The following is a 19,760-nucleotide window of genomic DNA, read 5'->3' on the forward strand; positions in this document are numbered from 1 at the left end:
AAGGAAATCGGGGGGAGGGAAGGGGCAGAAATACTGAGCAGTGACCGACAGGTTTCAGTAGCCAATACAGTAATGGGAAAGCTAGACTGTAAAACGGCCATGGGTGGAAGCAATTTGAAAGTCTGAGCTATGGGCAGCTATTTATTAGAAATGCCCATTTGCTGTCAGCCTCTAGTGAATATTAATCGAGGGACGGTGCAATCGTATTGTAACAGGCCATCAGCTTGGACAGGCACCACTCAAAAATCTGAGCTGGTGTTTCATCATGATCTCAAATACTTTTCACATCAGATCATTAGACTAAAAAAAAGAGACATTTACACAAGTCCCATAGCACACGTCTCACTGGGTGTTGTTAGCCACAAAGCTTGGGAGACACAAAATTAACCAAGTGGGAGAAAGGTTGAAGTGGAACCGTATTAAGAAGCGGGAGGACCAAACACTAATCCAGAGGCAGCATTTACACAAATCGAAGGGCAGCCCCTTTTCCAAAGGTAGATCAATGCACCTGCTCATCTCTTCAGGGAACTGCAGGTCTCTGCACTGAGAAAACCCAGCTTCTGCAGGAAGAGGAGACACAAGAACCTCAGCTGCGGATCCTGGCTCCTGGTGTCTAACCCGGAGAAGTAGGAGCTCATTGCTTCAGGCTGGGGCTGCCCTGGGGTGACAGGTGAGCACCGACTCCCCGACAGCGTTTCTCTCCCACCTTCCAGACAGGGGCGTGAATGTGCTTTGGGAGGAGGAGAGGGACAAGGCAGGAGAGGTAATATCTTTTATTGGACCAAATTCTGTGGGTCTCCAAGAGAATCTTTTGAGCTACACTGAGCTCTTCTTCAGGTGAATGCTAAAGATTTTACCTGCACCTTCCCCCATCAGCACCAGTCGGGGTCCATAGCACCATTTAATAGAGATGGAGATTGACATACAGCTCTTGTGACTGGTTCTCAGTGGGGATCTGCCCCCCGACACACAAAGGGAGCTACCTTGGTTTATACCAGCTGAGGGTCTGGCTCAGTGTGTCCCAATCGGGTGGCGAGTGGAGATGGAGTCTTACTAGCCCAGATCACACATGCCACATTCGTTCTAGACTCTGAGTTCAGGGTCAGCATCTTTTACCACCCAGTGTCTTCTTCCTGTATTATCATCCCACAGTCGTTATGGAGTGGGGAGTGACACTCCCTGGTTAGGGCTCCACATCAGCCTGGTTCTGCCTCTTCCCAAGATCCACATTCCAAAGAGCTGTACTTTATTACTGCTACAAAGTGAACGTCGAGATTCAGAAAAGGTTCTGCCAGTCCCTCAGCACATCACCCCCCCATGAACTAAGGAAGAATTTACTCCACTTCATAACTTATGTAATAAATGCATCTCATGCAAGGGGTGAAAATTGTTCCTTTTTCTACCGAACACTGAAGTGCTGATCATACCAGGGTATATAGTTAGATTGTTTTCCATTTCAGAGTTAGCAACACCAGAGTTACAAACTGCCCGGTTAGCCTCAGACCTCGTTTGGACCCGGCAGCATGCAATCAGGCAGCAGCCGAGAGAGAGCGAGAAAAAGCAAATGCAGCCCAGTACTGTGTGAAACGTAAACTTAAACAGAAAGATTGGACAAGGTCAACAAACTGTCTGTGCTTTTTTCATTTTAATTCAGATGGTTAAAAGCTGCATTTTTCTTTTGCATAGTCAAGTTTCAAAGCTATCTTAAGTCAACGTTCGGTTGTAAACTTTTGAAAGAGCAAACAGAAGGTTTTGTTCAGAGTTAGGAATCTTTCAGAGTTACAAACAACCTCCATTCCCACGGTGTTCGTAACTGAGGTTCTACTGTAATTCTCACAGGAGATCGGTGCCTAAGGACACTAGACTGCACTGGAAATCTCAGTGCAAGATTTCCTTTGATGTCTTTATTGATTTTGACTCCTGAGGTAGGGCATGATTCCGGCCATTGCCAGACGCGAAATACAGCATTTAACATCCTTGTTAAGCTCTTGTACGTCACCAGACGGTGTTGGCCCAATCCTGTTTTCATGAAATACATGAAAGAACAGAGCCACAAACACACACACACAGATTGTTTGTAAAACCACTCCACTGACCCTTCTGTTAGTTTTACCCACTTTCAATATATTTGTAAAAACCCTATTTTAAGTGTAAGAAGCCACACCGTGAAATGTAATATACCGACCTAATTGTGAAAGATGCTGGCAAAAATGAAATAAGGTTTGCTTTAAAAATAATATGTGAATTCTTCAGCTAGGAGTTGGCACTGAGTGATTGAAGTGTGAATGGCTGAGCAATTGAGGTGGATGTAGACAGGGAGAGTGATTGAACAATTGGCCTGAGTAAGGGATGTCAAAAGAGACAAAGAAAACACAAGCCTCACCTAAAACGTTTGAGGGAGGAAGACAATAACTTTTACCACTCAACTGGCTGAAGAGGAGTCCACCCTGATAACTTTGGAGTCAGCCCACTTCAAAGAACAAAATCTGATCAGGCTTGCAACAATGTGGGTGATTAAGGATCACTCCAAATGCAGATGCAGCACGACAGAGTAAAAACCCATAGACTGACATGGGGTCTTTTCCCTATAAAATGGGACAGAAAGATGAAGGCTGGAGGTTCGGGTCTACATCACCACACCATCCAGGAGTACCAATGTGCATCGGCAGAACCTTGCTCCTCACCTTCGTGCTACAGTCACCTGGCCAGTGACTACCACGAGCACCAAGAGGCTGATTACTATAACATCTGTGAGACCCCTATGTATGTTTGTCTGTCTCCCTGTCTGTGTGTGCCTGTCAGTGTGTGTGAGTGTGAATGAAAGCACCAATTGAAACATGTGTTAACAAAGTATATTTTCTGGTTTTTTTATTGATACTATTTACAAAATTTCTGAATTCACAATAAACGTGGCTTGTTGTCTTATATCCTGAAAAAGATCCTGTGATATTTGTTATTTGAACAACAATGGAATACGATAGCAGATAAAGAAATGCTCTGATCTGCCTTTTTAGTATTCTGCTACCAGAGCAATGGACTGTTTTTTCTGTAGTTACTGATCTGATGTGGCAGACAATGGTCTTCATGGGTACAAATAATCTGTTCTCGAGTTGAACCTCCTGGCAATTTGCTCTTACGTTGACACTCAGTCTGTGGTAGAGAGAGGAAGGGGAGTTTATCAATATCTTTGGAAATAATTCACAAGACTTGATTAACTTTTAACTCTTTGTTCTTCTAATTCAATTGCACAGTTCCTTTTCCTGTTCCTAGACTCAGCCCATGGCAGACATAGATTGGAGAAACCACACGACCATCACAGAATTCATCCTCCTGGGATTTGGGAAACTCTCTGACCTGCAAATTCTTCTCTTCCTGCTGTTCCTAGTGATCTACATCGCAACCGTGGCCACAAACACCCTCATGGTGGTGCTTGTTGCGACTGATCGGCACCTTCACACCCCCATGTACTTCCTCCTGGGGAACCTGTCCTGCTTGGAGACCTGCTATGCCTCCGCCATCCTGCCCAGGATGCTGGCCAGTCTCCTGACTGGGGACAGAACCATCTCACTCAGTGCCTGCTTCACACAATACTTTTTCTTTGCCTTTCTGGGAGCTACCGAATGCCATTTGCTAGCAGCGATGTCTTACGATAGGTATTTAGCGATATGTAAACCCCTGCACTATTCAACTCTTATGAGTACCAAGCTTTGTCTCCAATTGGCTGCTGGGTCCTGGGTAAATGGTTGTTTGGCTACTACCATCTTCGTCTTATTCCTATCACAGTTAATATTCTGTGGGCCGAATGAAATCAACCATTTCTACTGTGACCCCATCCCAATGCTGGAACTCTCCTGCAGTGACACCCATCTGGTCCTACTGTTGGATTTCATTCTAGTCTGCGTATTCATTCTGCCTCCATTCCTTCTAACCCTCACATCTTACGCATCTCTCATCACCACCATCCTGAGAATCCCTTCTGCTGCTGGAAGACAAAGGGCCTTTTCCACCTGCTCCTCTCACCTCATCGTGGTGACAGTTTTCTATGGAACCATAATGATCGTCTACCTGCTACCGAAACATGAGACACTGCAAGATCTGAACAAAGTGTTCTCTCTCTGCTACACGGTCCTGACTCCCCTGATAAACCCCCTCATCTACAGCCTGAGAAACAGGGAGGTCAAAGAAGCCTTGAGGAAAGCCATCTGTAAATGTGGATTTCGCAAAACCATGCAGAGATTTCAAGATGATAACTTAAACTGAGGTTTTCAAAGCTGCCTGGTGATTTAACCAATCAGCCCCCGTTAAAATGAAGTTGGAAACTCTCATTGAAAAATCTCAGCTCCAGTGTGAAAAATATGTAGATAAGCTGTAGAGTTACTGAGGGTGTTTATGGTCCCATGCTGTGTCCATGTAACAACGCACAGGAAAGTGAGGCTGAGGACATCTCTGGCACTCTCTCATTAATAGCACTGACACTGTGTGTATCATAGTATTTTTCTCCTTGGTGTTGGCTAAACATTTACCCTATTGGGGGTGGGTGCGCAGCATCGGAACATGCACAGTGCTGTCCCAGTGTAAGGCATAAAATCGACTAACAATCCACATAAATCCCTGTGTATATCCCCTGTTCATTGTTTCTCTCTCTGTTAGATAATAAAGTCTTGTAATCAGGCAATCTAATTCAAAGAAAACACAAGAGGTGACATCATGTTTGTTGCTACAGTTTTTTATGCCCCTGAGGACACAGCGGAAAATCAAGGTGGAGCTCAGGTCAGCGTTGTCCACCCATGGGGAAGGACCAAGGAGGTAAGTCGTAATAACAATGTTCCCATCAGGGCGTGTTCAGCTGGGCACCAGATGGAGGGGACGTAATTGTAACCAGATTTTTATGTCCACTGAAAAGCCATTTTTGATCAAAATAAATGTTTCCGTGATGAAAATACTAACTCCTGGGGCAGGATATGTGGGGACGTAAGGCTGGAAAATCTGCCACCCGTGAAAACATGCTTATTGCCATCAAAGGCATATACAAGGTCATCTAGATGATCTGTAACTGCTAGCGGCAAATATCTCCAAAGGCTGGTGATGGGGAACTAGATGGGGAGGTTCTCTGAGTTACTACAGAGAATTCTTTGCCAGGTGTCTGGCGGGTGGATCTGGCCCACTGCGACGTTCCGCTCTGCAATCTGGACTGCTGTACAGCTGTGTCACCCCAATCCCTCACTCCTAGACCCCAATTAGCACTTGCTTCACCGTGTGAACAGCCCATGTCTGGGTCAGCCCACGCACAGACTCCTGCAAGCCAGCGTCTCTGACCTTAGCCAGTGAGTGCTTCTGGCCGGCCACTCATGGGATTATGCAATAATGTGATCCCCGGCCAATATCTCCGGTCCCAGATGCAACCCTGGGAACTGCCATCTTAGAGTTCACTAAACTCTGCAAGCTCATTGGTTAGTCAATTGATCAAAGAAATTGATATGCACCAGCTCTGTCACTCTGAACGAAGTCTCCATACACACACTCAAACCACATGCACTGCTTTAGATAAAACAAACAAATACAAGTATTAAGTACAGAAAGATTTTAAGTGGTTATAACCCAGAGCAACATAAATCAGATTAGATCAGGAAGAAATAAAAGGAAATCACAGTTCTTCCATGGGTCTCACCAGAGGCTAGCTGGTCGGCCCCAACCAGGTTCCCCCCACCCCAACTCCTCATGCGCAGTCTTGATGTTGTCTTGTAGATGGATCGCAAGAGAGAAGTCACGAGACCAAAATGTCTCTGCCTTTAACTGATGCCCCTCGCCACCCTCTGGGGTCAGGTGATCAGCCATGTCCGGCATGGTTTCCTTCCCTTGAGTCAAAGAGCATCACCTTATCAAATGCTCAGGTCAGTCCATTGTTCCTGGAAGAGCTGGATTGTTTTACGCATGCCTTAGTGAGGTGTGAATCACCTCTCTGCTTTTAGTGCTTGCCTGGACCTACATATCCAAACAATACGAGACATGCATCTGGGAATATTACATAGCAGAGCCTCAGCCACACACATGACATTGCAGGAAACATGCTGCCATGACAACAATGTTCAGTGTGTCATGTGCATTCCAAAAGCACCGCACATGACATACTTTACATTAAACAATACAGTTACACTGGAAGAGTAAACAGGAATGATAAACAATCACACCATAAAGGTGTACATGGGGTACAGGGTCTCACACCCACATGATCAGCTTCTAACTGATGGGCAGATTTGGGGTCAAGAAGGAATTTCCCCCTGGTCAGACTGGCAGAGACTCCGGAGCTTTTTGCCTTGCTCTACAGCTCGGGTCACATGCAGGTTTAAAGTCGTGTCAAGGCTGGATTCTCTGTAACTTGATGACTTTAAACCATAATTTGAGGACATACGTCACTTGGCCAGAGGTGAGGGCTCTGTGACAGGAGCGGGTGGGGGAGGTTCTGTGGCCTGCAGCGTGCAGGAGGTCAGACTAGATGATCACGATGGTCCCTCCTGACCAAGTCTATGAGTTTATAACCATCTGCAAACCAACCACCTCATTGGTGCACACACAGGCCAGATGCAAAGAGCCAGGCCCCAGCAGTGACCTCTGGACCGTTCCCCAGGAAAGGCTTTACGGCTCTTACATGGGCTAAGCCCAGCTGGGACCAGCATCAGCAAAACAACTGCTCCAGGCTCACTGGGCCCCTGGAGGCAGGGCGGTTGGACAAACAAAAAGAGTCGACTCACAAGCCAGGGGCACTGGGACTGGGCAGAGCCAGCTGGGGGTTTGCCAGGGCACATGGAGAACTGAGGCTGGGCCTGAGGCCGGGCCAGTCAAATGGTCCCCGAGGAGGGACCCTGCACGTGGCCTTGCAGAGAAGAAACCGCTCTGCTGCCGCCAGCTGCACCCAGCAGTAGAAAGGAGGGGACCTGTTACAAAGAGGGTCCCCAAAACTGACTGTAACAAGGGCACGCCCTGAGAGGACTAGTTCTCAGGACACAGCTGCCCAGCAAGCCCCAGCTACCTTAGACAGCTCTGCTATACCCAGAGCCCTCTCCGCAGGGCGTCAGGTAACCTATGGAGAGAGGAAGCCGTTACCGCCGACCAACGGGCAGAACTCCTGTGGTGCCAAACATGCCATGCCGGCTCCGTCATGGGAACACATCAGGACCTGGACATAGCCAGAGGAGCTGGGCACCGGTGATAACTGTAGGGCTCCAACTCTGCATTAGCAGGAGCATTGCCAGCAGACAGAGGGAAGTGATTATTCCCTCTATTCAGCACTGGAAAGGCCACGTTTGGAGAACTGTGTCCAGTTTTGGGCCCCCCACTATAGATAGGCTGTGGACACATTGGAGAGAGTCCAGTGGAGGACAAAGAAAATCATTTCTGCACTCGAGCATCCAATTTATAAGGAAAGATAGAGGGAACTAGACTTATTTAGTCTGCAGAAGAGAAGAATGAGGGGGGATTTGATAGCAGCCTTTAACTACCTGAAAGGGCGTTCCAGGGAGGATGGAGCTAGGCTGTTCTCAGTGGTGGCAGATGACAGAACAAGGAGCCATGATCTCAAGTTGCAGTGGGGGAGGTCTAGGTTGGATATTCGGAGAAGCTTTTTCTCTAGGAGGGTGATGAAGCACTGGAATGGGTTACCTAGGGAGGTGATGGAATCTCCATCCTTAGAGGTTTTTAAGGCCTGGCCTGACAAAGCTCTGGATGGGATGATTTAGTTGGGGTTGTTCCTGCTTTGAGCAGGGGGGACTAGATACCTCCTGAGGTCCCTTCCAACTCTCATCTATTATGATTCTATTAAATCGACACTATATGACAGCAGAGCAGAGAAACCAGTACAGGGGTCAGAAATACTGACCGGTGAACAACACATTTCAGTAACCAATACAATAATGTGAAAGCTAGACTGTAAAATGCCCACGGGTGGAAACATATTAAAAGGATGAGAGAAACTATTTTCAGAAATATCCACTATATGCAGCATCTATTGAATATTAATGAAGGTGTGGTGCAAGTACATGATTACATCCATTTTAAGGCATTTGGAAGAGAGGAAGGTGATCAGTAACAATCAACACAGATTCACCAAGGGAAAGTCATGCCTGACCAACCTGATTGCTTTCTATGAAGAGGTGACTGGCTCTGTGGATGTAGGGAAGGCGGTGGATGTGACATACCTTTACTTTAGAAAAGCTTTTGATACGGTCTTTCACAGTATTCTTATCAGCAAGTTAAAGAAGTATGGGTTGGATGAATGGACTATAAAATGGATAGAGAACTGGCTAGAGCATAGGGCTCAATGAGTAGTGGTCAATGGCTCCATGTCTAACTGGCAACCGGTCACAAGCGGAGTGCTCCAGGAGTCGGTCCTGGGGCCGGTTTTGTTCAACATCTTCATCAATGATCTGGAGGATGGGGTTGATTGCATCCTCAGCAAGTTTGCAGATGACACTAAGCTGGGGGGAGTGGTAGATACCCTGGAAGGTAGAGATAGGATACAGAAGGACCTAAACAAACTGGAGGATTGGGCCAAAAGAAATATAATGAGGTTCAACAAGGACAAGTGCAGAGTCCTGCACCTAGGACGGAAGAATCCCATGCACAGCTACAGACTGGGGACCGACGAGCTAGGCAGCAGTTCTGCAGAAAAGGACCTGGGGGTAACAGTGGATAAGAAGCTGGATATGAGTCATCAGTGTGCCCTGGTTGCCAAGAAGGCTAATAGCATATTGGGCTGCATTAGGAGGAGCATTGCCAGCAGGTTGTGGGAAGTGATCATTCCCCTCTATTCAACATTGGTGAGGCCGCATTTGGAGTATTGTGTCCAGTTTTGGGCCCCCCACTACAAAAAGGATGTGGACAAGTTGGAGAGAGTCCAGCAGAGGGCAACAAAAATGATGAGGGGGATGGAGCACAAGACTTATGAGGAGAGGCTGAAGGAACTAGGCTTGTTCAGTCTACAGAAGAGAAAAATGAGGGGGGATTTGATAGCAGCCTTTAACTACCTGTAAGGGGGTACCAGGGAGGATGGAGCTAGGCTGTTCTCAGTGGTGGCAGATGACAGAACAAGGAGAAATGGTCTCAAGTTGCAGTGGGGGAGGTCTAGGTTGGACATTAGGAAAAAGTTTTTCCCTAGGAGGGTGGTGAAGCACTGGAATGGGTTACCTGGGCTGGGGGGGGGCGGGTGGAATCTCCATCTTTAGATGTTTTTAAGCTGTGGCTTGACAAAACCCTTACTGAGATTATTTAGCTGAGGTTAGTCCTGCTCTGAGCAGGGGGTTGGACTAGATGACATCCTGAGGTCCCTTTTAACTCTATGATTCTATGATTCTATAACAGGCCGTCACCTTGGACAGACATCGCTCAAAAATGTAAGGTGGGTTTTAATCATGATCCCATATATTTTTCATTTTGCGTCTTTTTTAAGTGTAATGATCCAATTACACAAGTCCCATTGCACACGTCCCACTGGGCATTGTTAGCCACAAAGCTTGGGAGACACAAAATTAGGAGAAAGGTTGAAGTGGAACCATATTAAGAAGCAGGAGGACCAAACACTAATCCAGAGGCAGCATTTACACAAATCGAAGGACAGCCCCTTTTCCAAAGGTAGATCAATTCACCTACTCATCTCTTCAGGTAACTGCAGGTCTCTGCACTGAGAAAACCCAGCTTCTGCAGGAAGATGAGACACAAGAACCTCAGCTGCGGATCCTGGCTCCTGGCATCTAACGCATGAGAAGTAGGAGCTCATTGCTTCAGTCTGGGGCTGCCCTGGGGTCACAGGTGAGCACCGACTCCCCGACAGCGTTTCTCTCCCACCTTCCAGACAGGGGCGTGAATGTGCTTTGGGAGGAGTAGAGGGACGAGGCAGGTGAGGTAATATCTTTTATTGGAACAACTTCTGTGGGTGAACGAGAGAAGCTTTTGAGCTACTCTGAGCTCTTCTTCAGGTGAATGTTAACGGTTTTAACCGCACCTTTCCCCATCAGTGCCAGTCGGCATCCATAGCATCAATTAACAGAGATGCAGGTTGACATACGGCTCTTGTGACAGGTTCTCAGTTGGGGATCTGCCCCCTGACACACAAACGGAGATACCAGCTCTGGGTGTGGCTCAGTGTCTTCCCCCAATCAGGTGGCAAGTGGAGATAGAATCTTACTAGCTTGGATCACACACGCCACCTTCTTTCTAGATTCCGAATACACGGACAGCATCTTTCCCTCCCGTGTCTTCTTCCTGTATTATCATCCCACACTCGTTATGGAGCGGGGAGTGACACTCCCCGGTTAGGGCTGCAATTCAGCCTGGTGAGGCCCCTTCTTAAGACCTTCCAAAGAGCTGTATTTTATTACTGCTACAAAGCGAATGTCAGGAAACAGAATAGGTGCTGCCAGTCCCTCAGTACGTCACCATCACTCCCCCCCCCCCCCCCAATGCACTAAAGGAGAATTTACTCCGCTTCATAATTTGTAGAATAAATGCATCTCTTGTGAGGGGTAAATTTTTTTCGTTTTCCTACAGGGCACTTGCATCTGACTATTCCAGGGTGTATGGTTCATTTAAGTTCCATTAATTCTAACGGAGGACAGATATCTAAGGACACGAGACTGGACTGGAAATGTCAAGGCAAGATTTCAGTTTATGTCTTTATTGACTTTGACTCCTGAAATGCCATTGCCAACATCCAAATGCAGCATTTCAGCATCAGTGTTAAGCTGCTCTATGTCACTAGATGGGATATGATAGTAGATAAAGACATGCTCTGATCTGCCCTATCAGTACTCGGCTACCAGAGAAATGGACCATAGTTACGGTAGGTATTGCTCTGATCTAGCAGAGGGTGGTCTGCATGGGTACTGATATTCTGTCCTCAGACTGGAGCAATGGTCTCAAGCTGCAGTGGGGGAGGTCGAGGTTGGATATTAGGAAAAACGTTTTCCCTAGGAGGGTGGTGAAGCACTGGAATGGGTTACCTAGGGAGGTGGTGGAAGCTCCATCCTTAGAGGTTTTTAAGGCCTGGCCTGACAAAGCCCTGGCTGGGATGATTTAGCTGAGGTTAGTCCTGCTTTGAGCAGGGGGTCAGACTAGATACCTCCTGAGGTCCCTTCCAACTTAATATGCTATGATTCTATGACAGAGTCTAGCACTTTGCTCTGAAATCTACATTTTGCCTTAAAATTACAGGCTGTGATCAGGAGAGGAAGGGGCTATCCTGAACATTTAAGGAGACTTGGTTAACTTAACCCTATGTCCTTCCGATTCAATTGCACAGTTTGTTTTATTCATCTCACACTCAGCCCATGGCAGACATAGATTGGAGAAACCACACGACCATCACAGAATTCATCCTCCTGGGATTTGGGAAACTCTCTGACCTGCAAATTCTTCTCTTCCTGCTGTTCCTAGTGATCTACATCGCAACCGTGGCCACAAACACCCTCATGGTGGTGCTTGTTGCGACTGATCGGCACCTTCACACCCCCATGTACTTCCTCCTGGGGAACCTGTCCTGCTTGGAGACCTGCTATGCCTCCGCCATCCTGCCCAGGATGCTGGCCAGTCTCCTGACTGGGGACAGAACCATCTCACTCAGTGCCTGCTTCACACAATACTTTTTCTTTGCCTTTCTGGGAGCTACCGAATGCCATCTGCTAGCAGCGATGTCTTACAATCGGTATTTAGCGATATGTAAACCCCTGCACTATTCAACTCTTATGAGTACCAAGCTTTGTCTCCAATTGGCTGCTGGGTCCTGGGTAAATGGTTGTTTGGCTACTACCATCTTTGTCTTATTCCTATCACAGTTAATATTCTGTGGGCCGAATGAAATCAACCATTTCTACTGTGACCCCATCCCAATGCTGGAACTCTCCTGCAGTGACACACACCTGGTCATATTGGTAGATTTCATCCTAGCCTGTGTATTCACCCTGTCTCCATTCCTGCTAACCCTGACATCCTCCTTGTGTATCATCGTCATGGCACTATAATGATTGTCTACCTGCGACCAAAACGTGAGGAACTGCCAGACCTGAACAAAGTGTTCGCTCTTTACTACACGGTCCTGACTCCCCTGGTAAACCCCCCATCTACAGCCTGAGAAACAGAGAGGTCAAGGCAACCTTTAGCAAAGCCATCCGCAAATGTGGCTTTAACAGAACCATGCAGAGACTCCGAGGTAACAACTTAACCTGAGGTTTTCAAAGCTGCCTGGTGTTTGAAGTGCTGAGGACAGAGCATGAAGGGAAAAGGATCTCTACGCCAGCGGGTCTCAACCTTTCCAGACCACTGTGCCCCTTCCAGGAGGCTGACTTTTCTTGCATACCCCAAGTGTCATCTCAATTAAAACTACTTGCTTACAAATTCAGACATACATTTCTCTATTTTTAACAGCCCATTCCTAGTGAATCATTGCTCACTTTCTCCTTGTTACCATAGAGTTATAGAATAAATCAACTGGAATATAAATATTGTACTTACATTTCAGCATACCTAAAATCCAAGCCCTCCTTAAGGTAAAGCCTGAGCCCCGCCACCTGGGTTTGAAGCATGTAATCTAGCTTGTAGGGCTCCTGTGGTGTAGGGTCCCAGACAATTGCCCTGCTTGCCATCCCCTAATGATGGCCCTGCACTTGTGACCCCCCAAATAACCTGTCTTGTGACAGTTGAGAAACACTGAACTGAGCAAATATCTAGATGAGTTGATGTAACCCCTGGAAGACCTCTGCGTACCGCCAGAGGCACACATACCCCTGGTTGAGAACCACTGTGCTGTGCTATGCTATGTAACGACCTGCGGAGAGTAACAGGTGTTAAGGAGTGAGAAATGGGCTCTTATACTAAATAATGGCCACTAGGTGACATAAGAGCTAAGACTGGGAAAATGAAATCCACTAGAGGAGAGCAGAGCAACAGGTTTTCATGCTGGGAAGTCGACACTAGATGTAATCAGAGGAGAGACAACGGGGGGTGGAGGATCAGAAATACTGACTAGTGGCCAATAGATTTCCGTAGCCAATACAATAATGGGAAAGCTAGACTGTGAAATGGCCACTAAGTGACAGCGCACTGAAAGGCTGAAATATGGGCAGCTATTTTCAGAAGTGACCACAAGGTGGTAACATCTACTGAATACTAATGAAGGGGCGGTGAAAGTACATTATAACGCCCAATCCCCTTGGACAGGCAACTCCCACAAGCGTCAGCTGGTGTTTAATCATGATCTCAAATATTTTCCATGAGGGATAGTTAGACTTAAAGAAAAAGATGCAATTACACAAGTCACCTCGGGCAAGTCCCACTGGGGTATGTTTGCTACAACGTTTTAGAAAGACAAAATGAACCAAGTTGGAGAAAGGCTGGAGTGGGACCGCACTGAAAAGTGAGAAGACCCAATACAAACCTGAGGGTGCAATCACACTTGTTAAATCAAAGTGAAGCCCCTCTTCCAAAGGCAGATCAATGCACATTGCCAACTTGGCGACTGCGTAGCTAGATTGGACTATTTTTTAATTTACTTGGCGACAAAAGCATCAAAGCAACCAGCGACAAACCTAGCAACTTTCCCAGCTGTTCCCAGCTACACTCTGAGAAAGAAGCAGATAAAATTCATCATAATAAAATCAGTCTATTTGTTAAGCACCCAATTAAAAAAAAAACAGTGCATTCTATGCTTCCCTGAGCTGGACTCCCCGGCTTCCCTCTTCAGGGCTGGCGAGGGAGAAAGAGAGGGGAGATGTGTCAGTACGGGGCTAAAGTTGCAGCCACCCCTCCCTTGTTAGGGTCATTGCATTAGCTCGCCATCTTCCCCTTCCTTCTTCCTCCACCTCCTCTCTGGAGCCCACACACAGAGGGGAGTGGGAGGAAGGGAAAGCGCCCCCCACCTCCAACTTGGCTGCACAGAATCGCTTTTGCCCCTGGAAGGTAGGGGGGATACTTGACCCAGGGGTGTGGAAAGAAATCCCGCTGGCCACCGAGCTTCCCATTCCCGCAGCCAGGGAGGCGATGGGATAGAGGCTGCCCACTGCACCCAGAGTTACACGGTCCTGCCTTAAACCCTAGTCCCGGCCCAGCTGCTACCCAAAGGCGGGATCCCCATGTATTACAGCAGGAGAAGCTTTCCTGTATTACATTCTCCGGCTCCCTCTTTTTGCCCTTTTTCTAGCCCTTTGTGAAACTACCTGACTTTATATTTCATTCAGTTCACTATCCAAGGCATGTCAGATAAAAAAAAATCCTTCTTCCTTTCCCTGGCTACCATTTCACAGTCTTTATTCCACCATGGTTTGCTTTTCCTATCTTTCGGCAGCGTTGGTATCCTAGAATAGCTGGGCTGGCTGCCTTTAGGATTCCCTTATTAATATAACTGTACAAGTCCTTGATATTTCCATTGAGACATTGCTCATTCACTAATTCCACACGTCTGGTTCCAAAGACTTCTCCAGTTTGCTTTTATTTATTTATTTTAAGATCCCAACTGGAGCTATTATCCTCATCTTCAGTATTTCCTTCTCCTCGATTTGTAGTTAATCTCAGGAAGTGCTCACTACCCATTCCCGGCCCTTGTCAGTTTCCCAGCTGCATTTGCTCCCTATGATGCTAGAAGCTAGTCCCAGATCCAGACACGAGACGCTTCCATCAGCCGTATTGAAGCCAGTAGGTGCGCCATCATTTCATATTACTACATTGTTCTCTTCAAAGATTTGCTCTTCAGTTTCCATTTTTTCTTACTTCCCCACTTCTCAGCTCAGCCCAGAGAATGAATGGGCATGTGATATCTGCAATTCATTCTTTCAGGTCCACAGCCTCTAGTTTCCTGCATGAGTTATACACATATACCTGACTCCTGCTATACACATGGGTTATACACATATACCTGACTCCTGCGCACCAGCCGTGAGAGATCCAAGCTCATCTCCCCGTTGCTGAATAGCCTGTGGTCTCCCTCATAGCGCTGCCATGCACTGAGACACAGCCTGTCTGTCAGGGGTTATCACTAAAGGGTTAATAGGAAAACTGCCTGACTGCCTGCTCAGCTGGGCTGATTGGTGGCCTCCCAACAGCTGCAGAGATAAAAGGCTGCAGGGCAGGGCAGGGCAGGCTAGCTACTGCAGACACAGCAGAGTTGCTGAGAGGAGATTCCTTTGTGTCAGCAGTAGACTGGTAAGCAACAACCCAGGCAGTCAGGTTGTTCTTTTTCCCTGCTTAATGGTCACTAAAATTGATTGGAAAATGGCAAGCCAGTTTCATTACAAGTGTTGACATTTGAAAGCTACTTTACATTACTCAGGAAGAAGTTTCACTTTTTTTTCAAGCTTTTGGTGGATTTTTTTGTTTTTAAACTGCTGTGCAGTAAAATCAATCGTGTCCTTCCCAAAACTTCCTCTGACTCTGAAATTACCATGGAGCAAAGTAACAGACTTTTATTTTTCCTGTTCTCTCTCTGTAACGTCTTCAAAACTGTAGAAGTGCAGATTGGGGGGGAGAAGAACAAGGAATGTGAGCAAACATGACCAAATGGTGAACAAACCTTCACCAGGATAGTTGGGGTGTTTTCTCGATCATGGGCGTTTATATCCCTGGTAAGTGTTTAACTTTCCTAGTGGGGATTTGAATGGAGATTTTCATCATTCAGTTTCAGACTCTCACTAAGCCGTTTGAATCAATAACAGCCATTGGCAGAGAACTCCAAAAGCTAACACAGGCTTGTGCGCAATGAGGGGCCAGACATCTCCAGGGCAAAACAGCAAGTTTAAAACAAGCCGTTAGACCAGCTGATTGCATGTTGTGGTGTTGTGTATATAAAAATACGTTGAGTAAATTCTCTTCTGAAATGTTGTAATGCTCTAAACTTACTTGAGCTGTGCAGACAGACTGTCCTTGTGGCTGTAGATACAGATCTAGGTCATGAACACGGTTTATTACAACGTCAGCTCCACCTCGCAGTGGCCAGCCTGGTAGCAGCAGATGAGACTAGCTCCAAGCCCCTAGCGCTGGATAGCCCAAGGAATGCTGGGCTGTTAGTTAAAGGGAAGATACTGACACATCCTGGTGATCAAGTAGAGATGGAATTTCCCTTGCTCTAAAATAACCATGACTCACAGTAGCCTGAGGTAAAGGGATGGGGAGCCAACCAGCCAATCCTGTCTAAAAGGGAAGGGGTTTGAAGTGAAATCTGTCCAGTAACTGAGGGACAGCTGATGAGTGGGTGCTGTCTGGGAAATGCTGGACCCCCTAGGTTTAGGTGATATGCTGGGAAACTGTCATTGGAAAAGGGATTTTGCTCTAATTTGCGAGTATAAAATTTGATTTCTGTTTCCTGTCGCTTGTATGTGTTTATTTCCCTTGCTATTTCCTCTATGAATCCACAGTCTTTCTGCTAAATAAACATTGTGTTTGTTTTTACCCCAGCAGGGCGCTGTTGTGCAAACTGAGAAGTGTAGCTGTCAAGAAGGGGGAAGGTGCCTCTTAATCTCTGGGTTTGGGGTGGTCACTTGCCGGGTGAACCCTGCAAGCAGTAACTAGACAGCTGGAAACCAGAGCAAGACCCTTATTCTCACAGGTTCGTTACTGGGGTTAGGGCTCCGCGCCTTCACTGGGAAGCTTTAAGGCACCCAAAGTTACAGGGAGGGTGGGAGGGAGAGACTCCTTGCTGGTCTGTGTGATCCCCACAGCGTCACGATGATAGTCCCACAGCAGCAGAACAACTGATCTGTCTGGTACAGCACACACAAAATCAGACACAGGCCTGCCTAAAAAAGGCTTCGGAGTTCTGGTTTTGGACTGGAAAACCCCCCTTCCACAGGTGTTTGGTTCTGCTGGAGAACAGGGGTGCTCTTCACGTCCAAAACAAGCCAATATTCAGCTGTTCGGCCCCTTCCAGCTGTGGCGTCTCACTTCAGCGTGGACCTCCCACATCCTAGGGAGGTTATAGAATCACTGTCCCGCTCCCTCCCCATCCCAATGACTACCCGCTGTTATTCATAATGGCAACTCAGTCAGCCATGAGGAGCATGGATACTGCAGGGGCTAGGGAAGCAGAGTGAGAATAACCCTACAGCCTGGTCCTTTTCATCAACCTCCCCTGTGTGGATCCCACCACCCCCTCCTGTCTTCTCAACCCACCATTTGGTCTAGGACCTCCAGGAGAGGGCGCATCTGAGTATTAAACTTCAATCTAGTTATTGACACTGGTGGGATTTGATTCTCATTGAAGAGTACAGTTGATGTCGTTCCCCCAGACACATCTCATAGCAGGTCCAGAGAGGAAAAATTAAATATCCATCACAGAATTCATCCTCCTGGGATTTGGGAATATCCCTAAACTGCAGGTTTTTCTCTTCCTCCTGTTTCTAACCATCTACTTGGTGACCATGACTGGGAACATCCTCATCATGGTGCTAGTTGTGACTGATCAGCATCTTCACACCCCCATGTACTTCTTTCTGGGGAACTTTTCCTGCTTGGAGACCTGCTACTCCTCCACCATCCTGCCCAGGATGCTGGCCAGTCTGCTGACTGGAGACGGAACCATCTCAGTCAGTGAGTGCATCACACAATATTATTTCTGTAGTTCTTTGGCAGGCACAGAATGCCTGTTCCTATCGGTGATGTCTTACGATCGGTATTTAGCCATAGTCAAACCGCTTCACTATGCAGCCCGTATGAGTGGCAGTGCTTGCCTCCAGCTTGCAGATGGCTCTTGGGTAGGTGGCTTCCTAGCTTGTAGCATAACAGCAGTGTCAATATCACAGTTAACTTTCTGTGGCCCCAATAGCATTGACCACTTCTTTTACAATTTTATCCCCCTTATAAAACTCTCCTGCAATACTCCTAAACTGATGGGAATGTTGTCTCTCACACGCAGCTTCCCTTCTTTACTGGTCCCATTCCTACTGACTGTGACATCCTACATCTCCATCATCGCCACCATCCTGAGAATCCCTTCCACCACCGGGAGGCAAAAGACCTTTTCCACCTCCTTCTCTCACATCATCATGGTGTCCATTTATTATGAAACTCTGCTTCTTGTCTACATGTTCCCCACAGCTCCCACACTGAGGGACTTCAAGAAAGTTCTCTCTGTCGTCTACACGGTCCTGACTTCCCTGGTCAATCCCCTCATCTACACCCTGAAAAACAGAGAGGTGAAGGGGGCCCTGAGGAAAGCTTGCAGGAAATTCATGTTAGGACAATGGTAGCCGACCAGGTGCCTTAGCTTGAAATAAAATAGATATGCCAGAGGCTGGTTTCGGGCCTAAAGCAATGTCTGCTTTAATCTAAGGCTCTTTCCACTCGCTTATTGACTCTCTTTCATGCTCTTAGAGTCACAGCCAGAGGAGGAAGTGGAGACGGACAGACTCTTGGAACCTGTGACCCGTTCTTGTTAGGGCCTTTATCAGATGCCACAGCTGGGTGCGACTGGGCTGGTGGGAGATTTGAACTATTGGCTGCTCAGAGTTCAGCCAACAATGTGGAATTGTGCTCAGTGAAACGGTGCAGGCAAAAGAGACTCAGCTGGGCATCTGGTCCCTGTGAGAGACTTAGATACACACTCACACATAAATCTATGGTGCCTACATTCTACAAATATATGGTGGCAAAGTCAGACTGGGACTCCAGCGTTGGGAAATTGTGTAATTAACATTTGATTGTTGTAGTGTATTTCATCCCCAGGCTTCTCTCCAAAGGGACAGGAATCTAAAGGAAAGCATCTAACCTGTGCCTCAAGGCCCAGCACAGGCCTATCGCTGGCCCATTCTCAGCAGTGACATAGGGCCAGTTTCTCAAAATACTTGGATTCCCAGTGGGATTTTTCAAAAGCATCTGGGCACTTTGCCTGCTAGATTGGGCCCTGCAGGCGATTCAAGGCAGGGAATGTCTCCCTGCCCCAGGTCCCTGCATCATTCTAAGGCCTCGGCGCCCAGCTGCCCGGAGTGAGGCTGCGGAGGGCATGGCTAGAGATAGAAACACAGAGGTTATGGCCTTTTTGCTGTAAAAACGTAGGCGCCTACAGGGTCTCAGGCAGCTGAGCAGGTTTTGTGAATCCTGGGAGGCCGGATTCTGGGGCTTAGGTGCCAAAAGTGGAAGCTTTGTGACTCCAGCCCTAGGCCCACATCCTCATCCGCATGTTACAGCTGGGAAAACTAAGGCAGAGCGAGGTGCAGTTACCTGCCCAGAGTTGCTGAGTGGGCGAGTGGCAGAGAATAGACTAGAAACCAACCGTCCAGAGTCTTAGTCTGGAAAAATGTCTGCTCTACCATGTCCACTTGTAATTGACAATGGCACCTAAAGGTGTTAGGTGCACAACTCCCATTCCCTGGCTGTGGGATTTAGGTGCCTCACATCATCTCTTATTGGAAAACCCAGCCTGTACATATATAGCCAAACTAGTATCCTGAGAATTCCCCCCACGCCCAGGGGATGTTTTCCACCAGCTCCTTCTCATGTTTTACTATTTTCTAGGAGACGCCAATAACTCTGTGTCTGTTACCAAAAGCCTAGATCAATAAAAACTAAACGAAGCTAAAAACGTCTTTTTCTGTTGTCTTTGTTGTCAGATCTCCGGTTGTCTGTCCCCTTCGTGTCTGGGGTGAGAAATCAATATGTAAAGGTTTTTTCTACATGTAGACGTTGCACCACGTTAGCTATATGGAAAATTGCAATAAAGAGCTGGAAGGGGCTAGAGTCAGAGGCAAGCTCAGAAAGCTGAAGTGAAATTTCAGGGAGTGAGTGAGGGAAAA

At 47.2% G+C, this 19,760-nt stretch overlaps 2 protein-coding genes and 1 pseudogene across 2 annotated transcripts; all 3 read left to right on the forward strand.

Moving 5' to 3' along the window:
• Positions 1 to 3,232: 3,232 nt before the first annotated feature.
• LOC137160096 (olfactory receptor 6N1-like) lies at positions 3,233 to 4,260 on the forward strand. Its single transcript, XM_067558539.1, has one exon. The coding sequence runs from the start codon at positions 3,280 to 3,282 to the stop codon at positions 4,258 to 4,260; it is 981 nt and encodes a 326-aa protein (XP_067414640.1). The 5' UTR covers positions 3,233 to 3,279.
• A 7,058-nt stretch (positions 4,261 to 11,318) lies between these two features.
• LOC137160097 (olfactory receptor 6B1-like) lies at positions 11,319 to 12,008 on the forward strand. Its single transcript, XM_067558540.1, has one exon. The coding sequence runs from the start codon at positions 11,319 to 11,321 to the stop codon at positions 12,006 to 12,008; it is 690 nt and encodes a 229-aa protein (XP_067414641.1).
• Positions 12,009 to 17,243: 5,235 nt separating this feature from the next.
• On the forward strand, positions 17,244 to 18,218 carry LOC137160098 (olfactory receptor 6C4-like; annotated as a pseudogene).
• The last annotated feature ends 1,542 nt before the right edge of the window (positions 18,219 to 19,760 follow it).

This window comes from Emydura macquarii, unplaced genomic scaffold, assembly GCF_026122565.2.
Source record: "Emydura macquarii macquarii isolate MOO-44397 ecotype Brisbane River unplaced genomic scaffold, CSIRO-AGI_Emac_v2 contig_2129, whole genome shotgun sequence".
In the NCBI taxonomy this organism is placed as follows: domain Eukaryota; kingdom Metazoa; phylum Chordata; order Testudines; family Chelidae; genus Emydura; species Emydura macquarii.

Bases quoted from the DNA above. Each gene is read 5' to 3' on its own strand.
- LOC137160096 (XM_067558539.1), top strand. From the start codon at position 3,280: ATGGCAGACATAGATTGGAGAAACCACACGACCATCACAGAATTCATC.
- LOC137160097 (XM_067558540.1), top strand. From the start codon at position 11,319: ATGGCAGACATAGATTGGAGAAACCACACGACCATCACAGAATTCATC.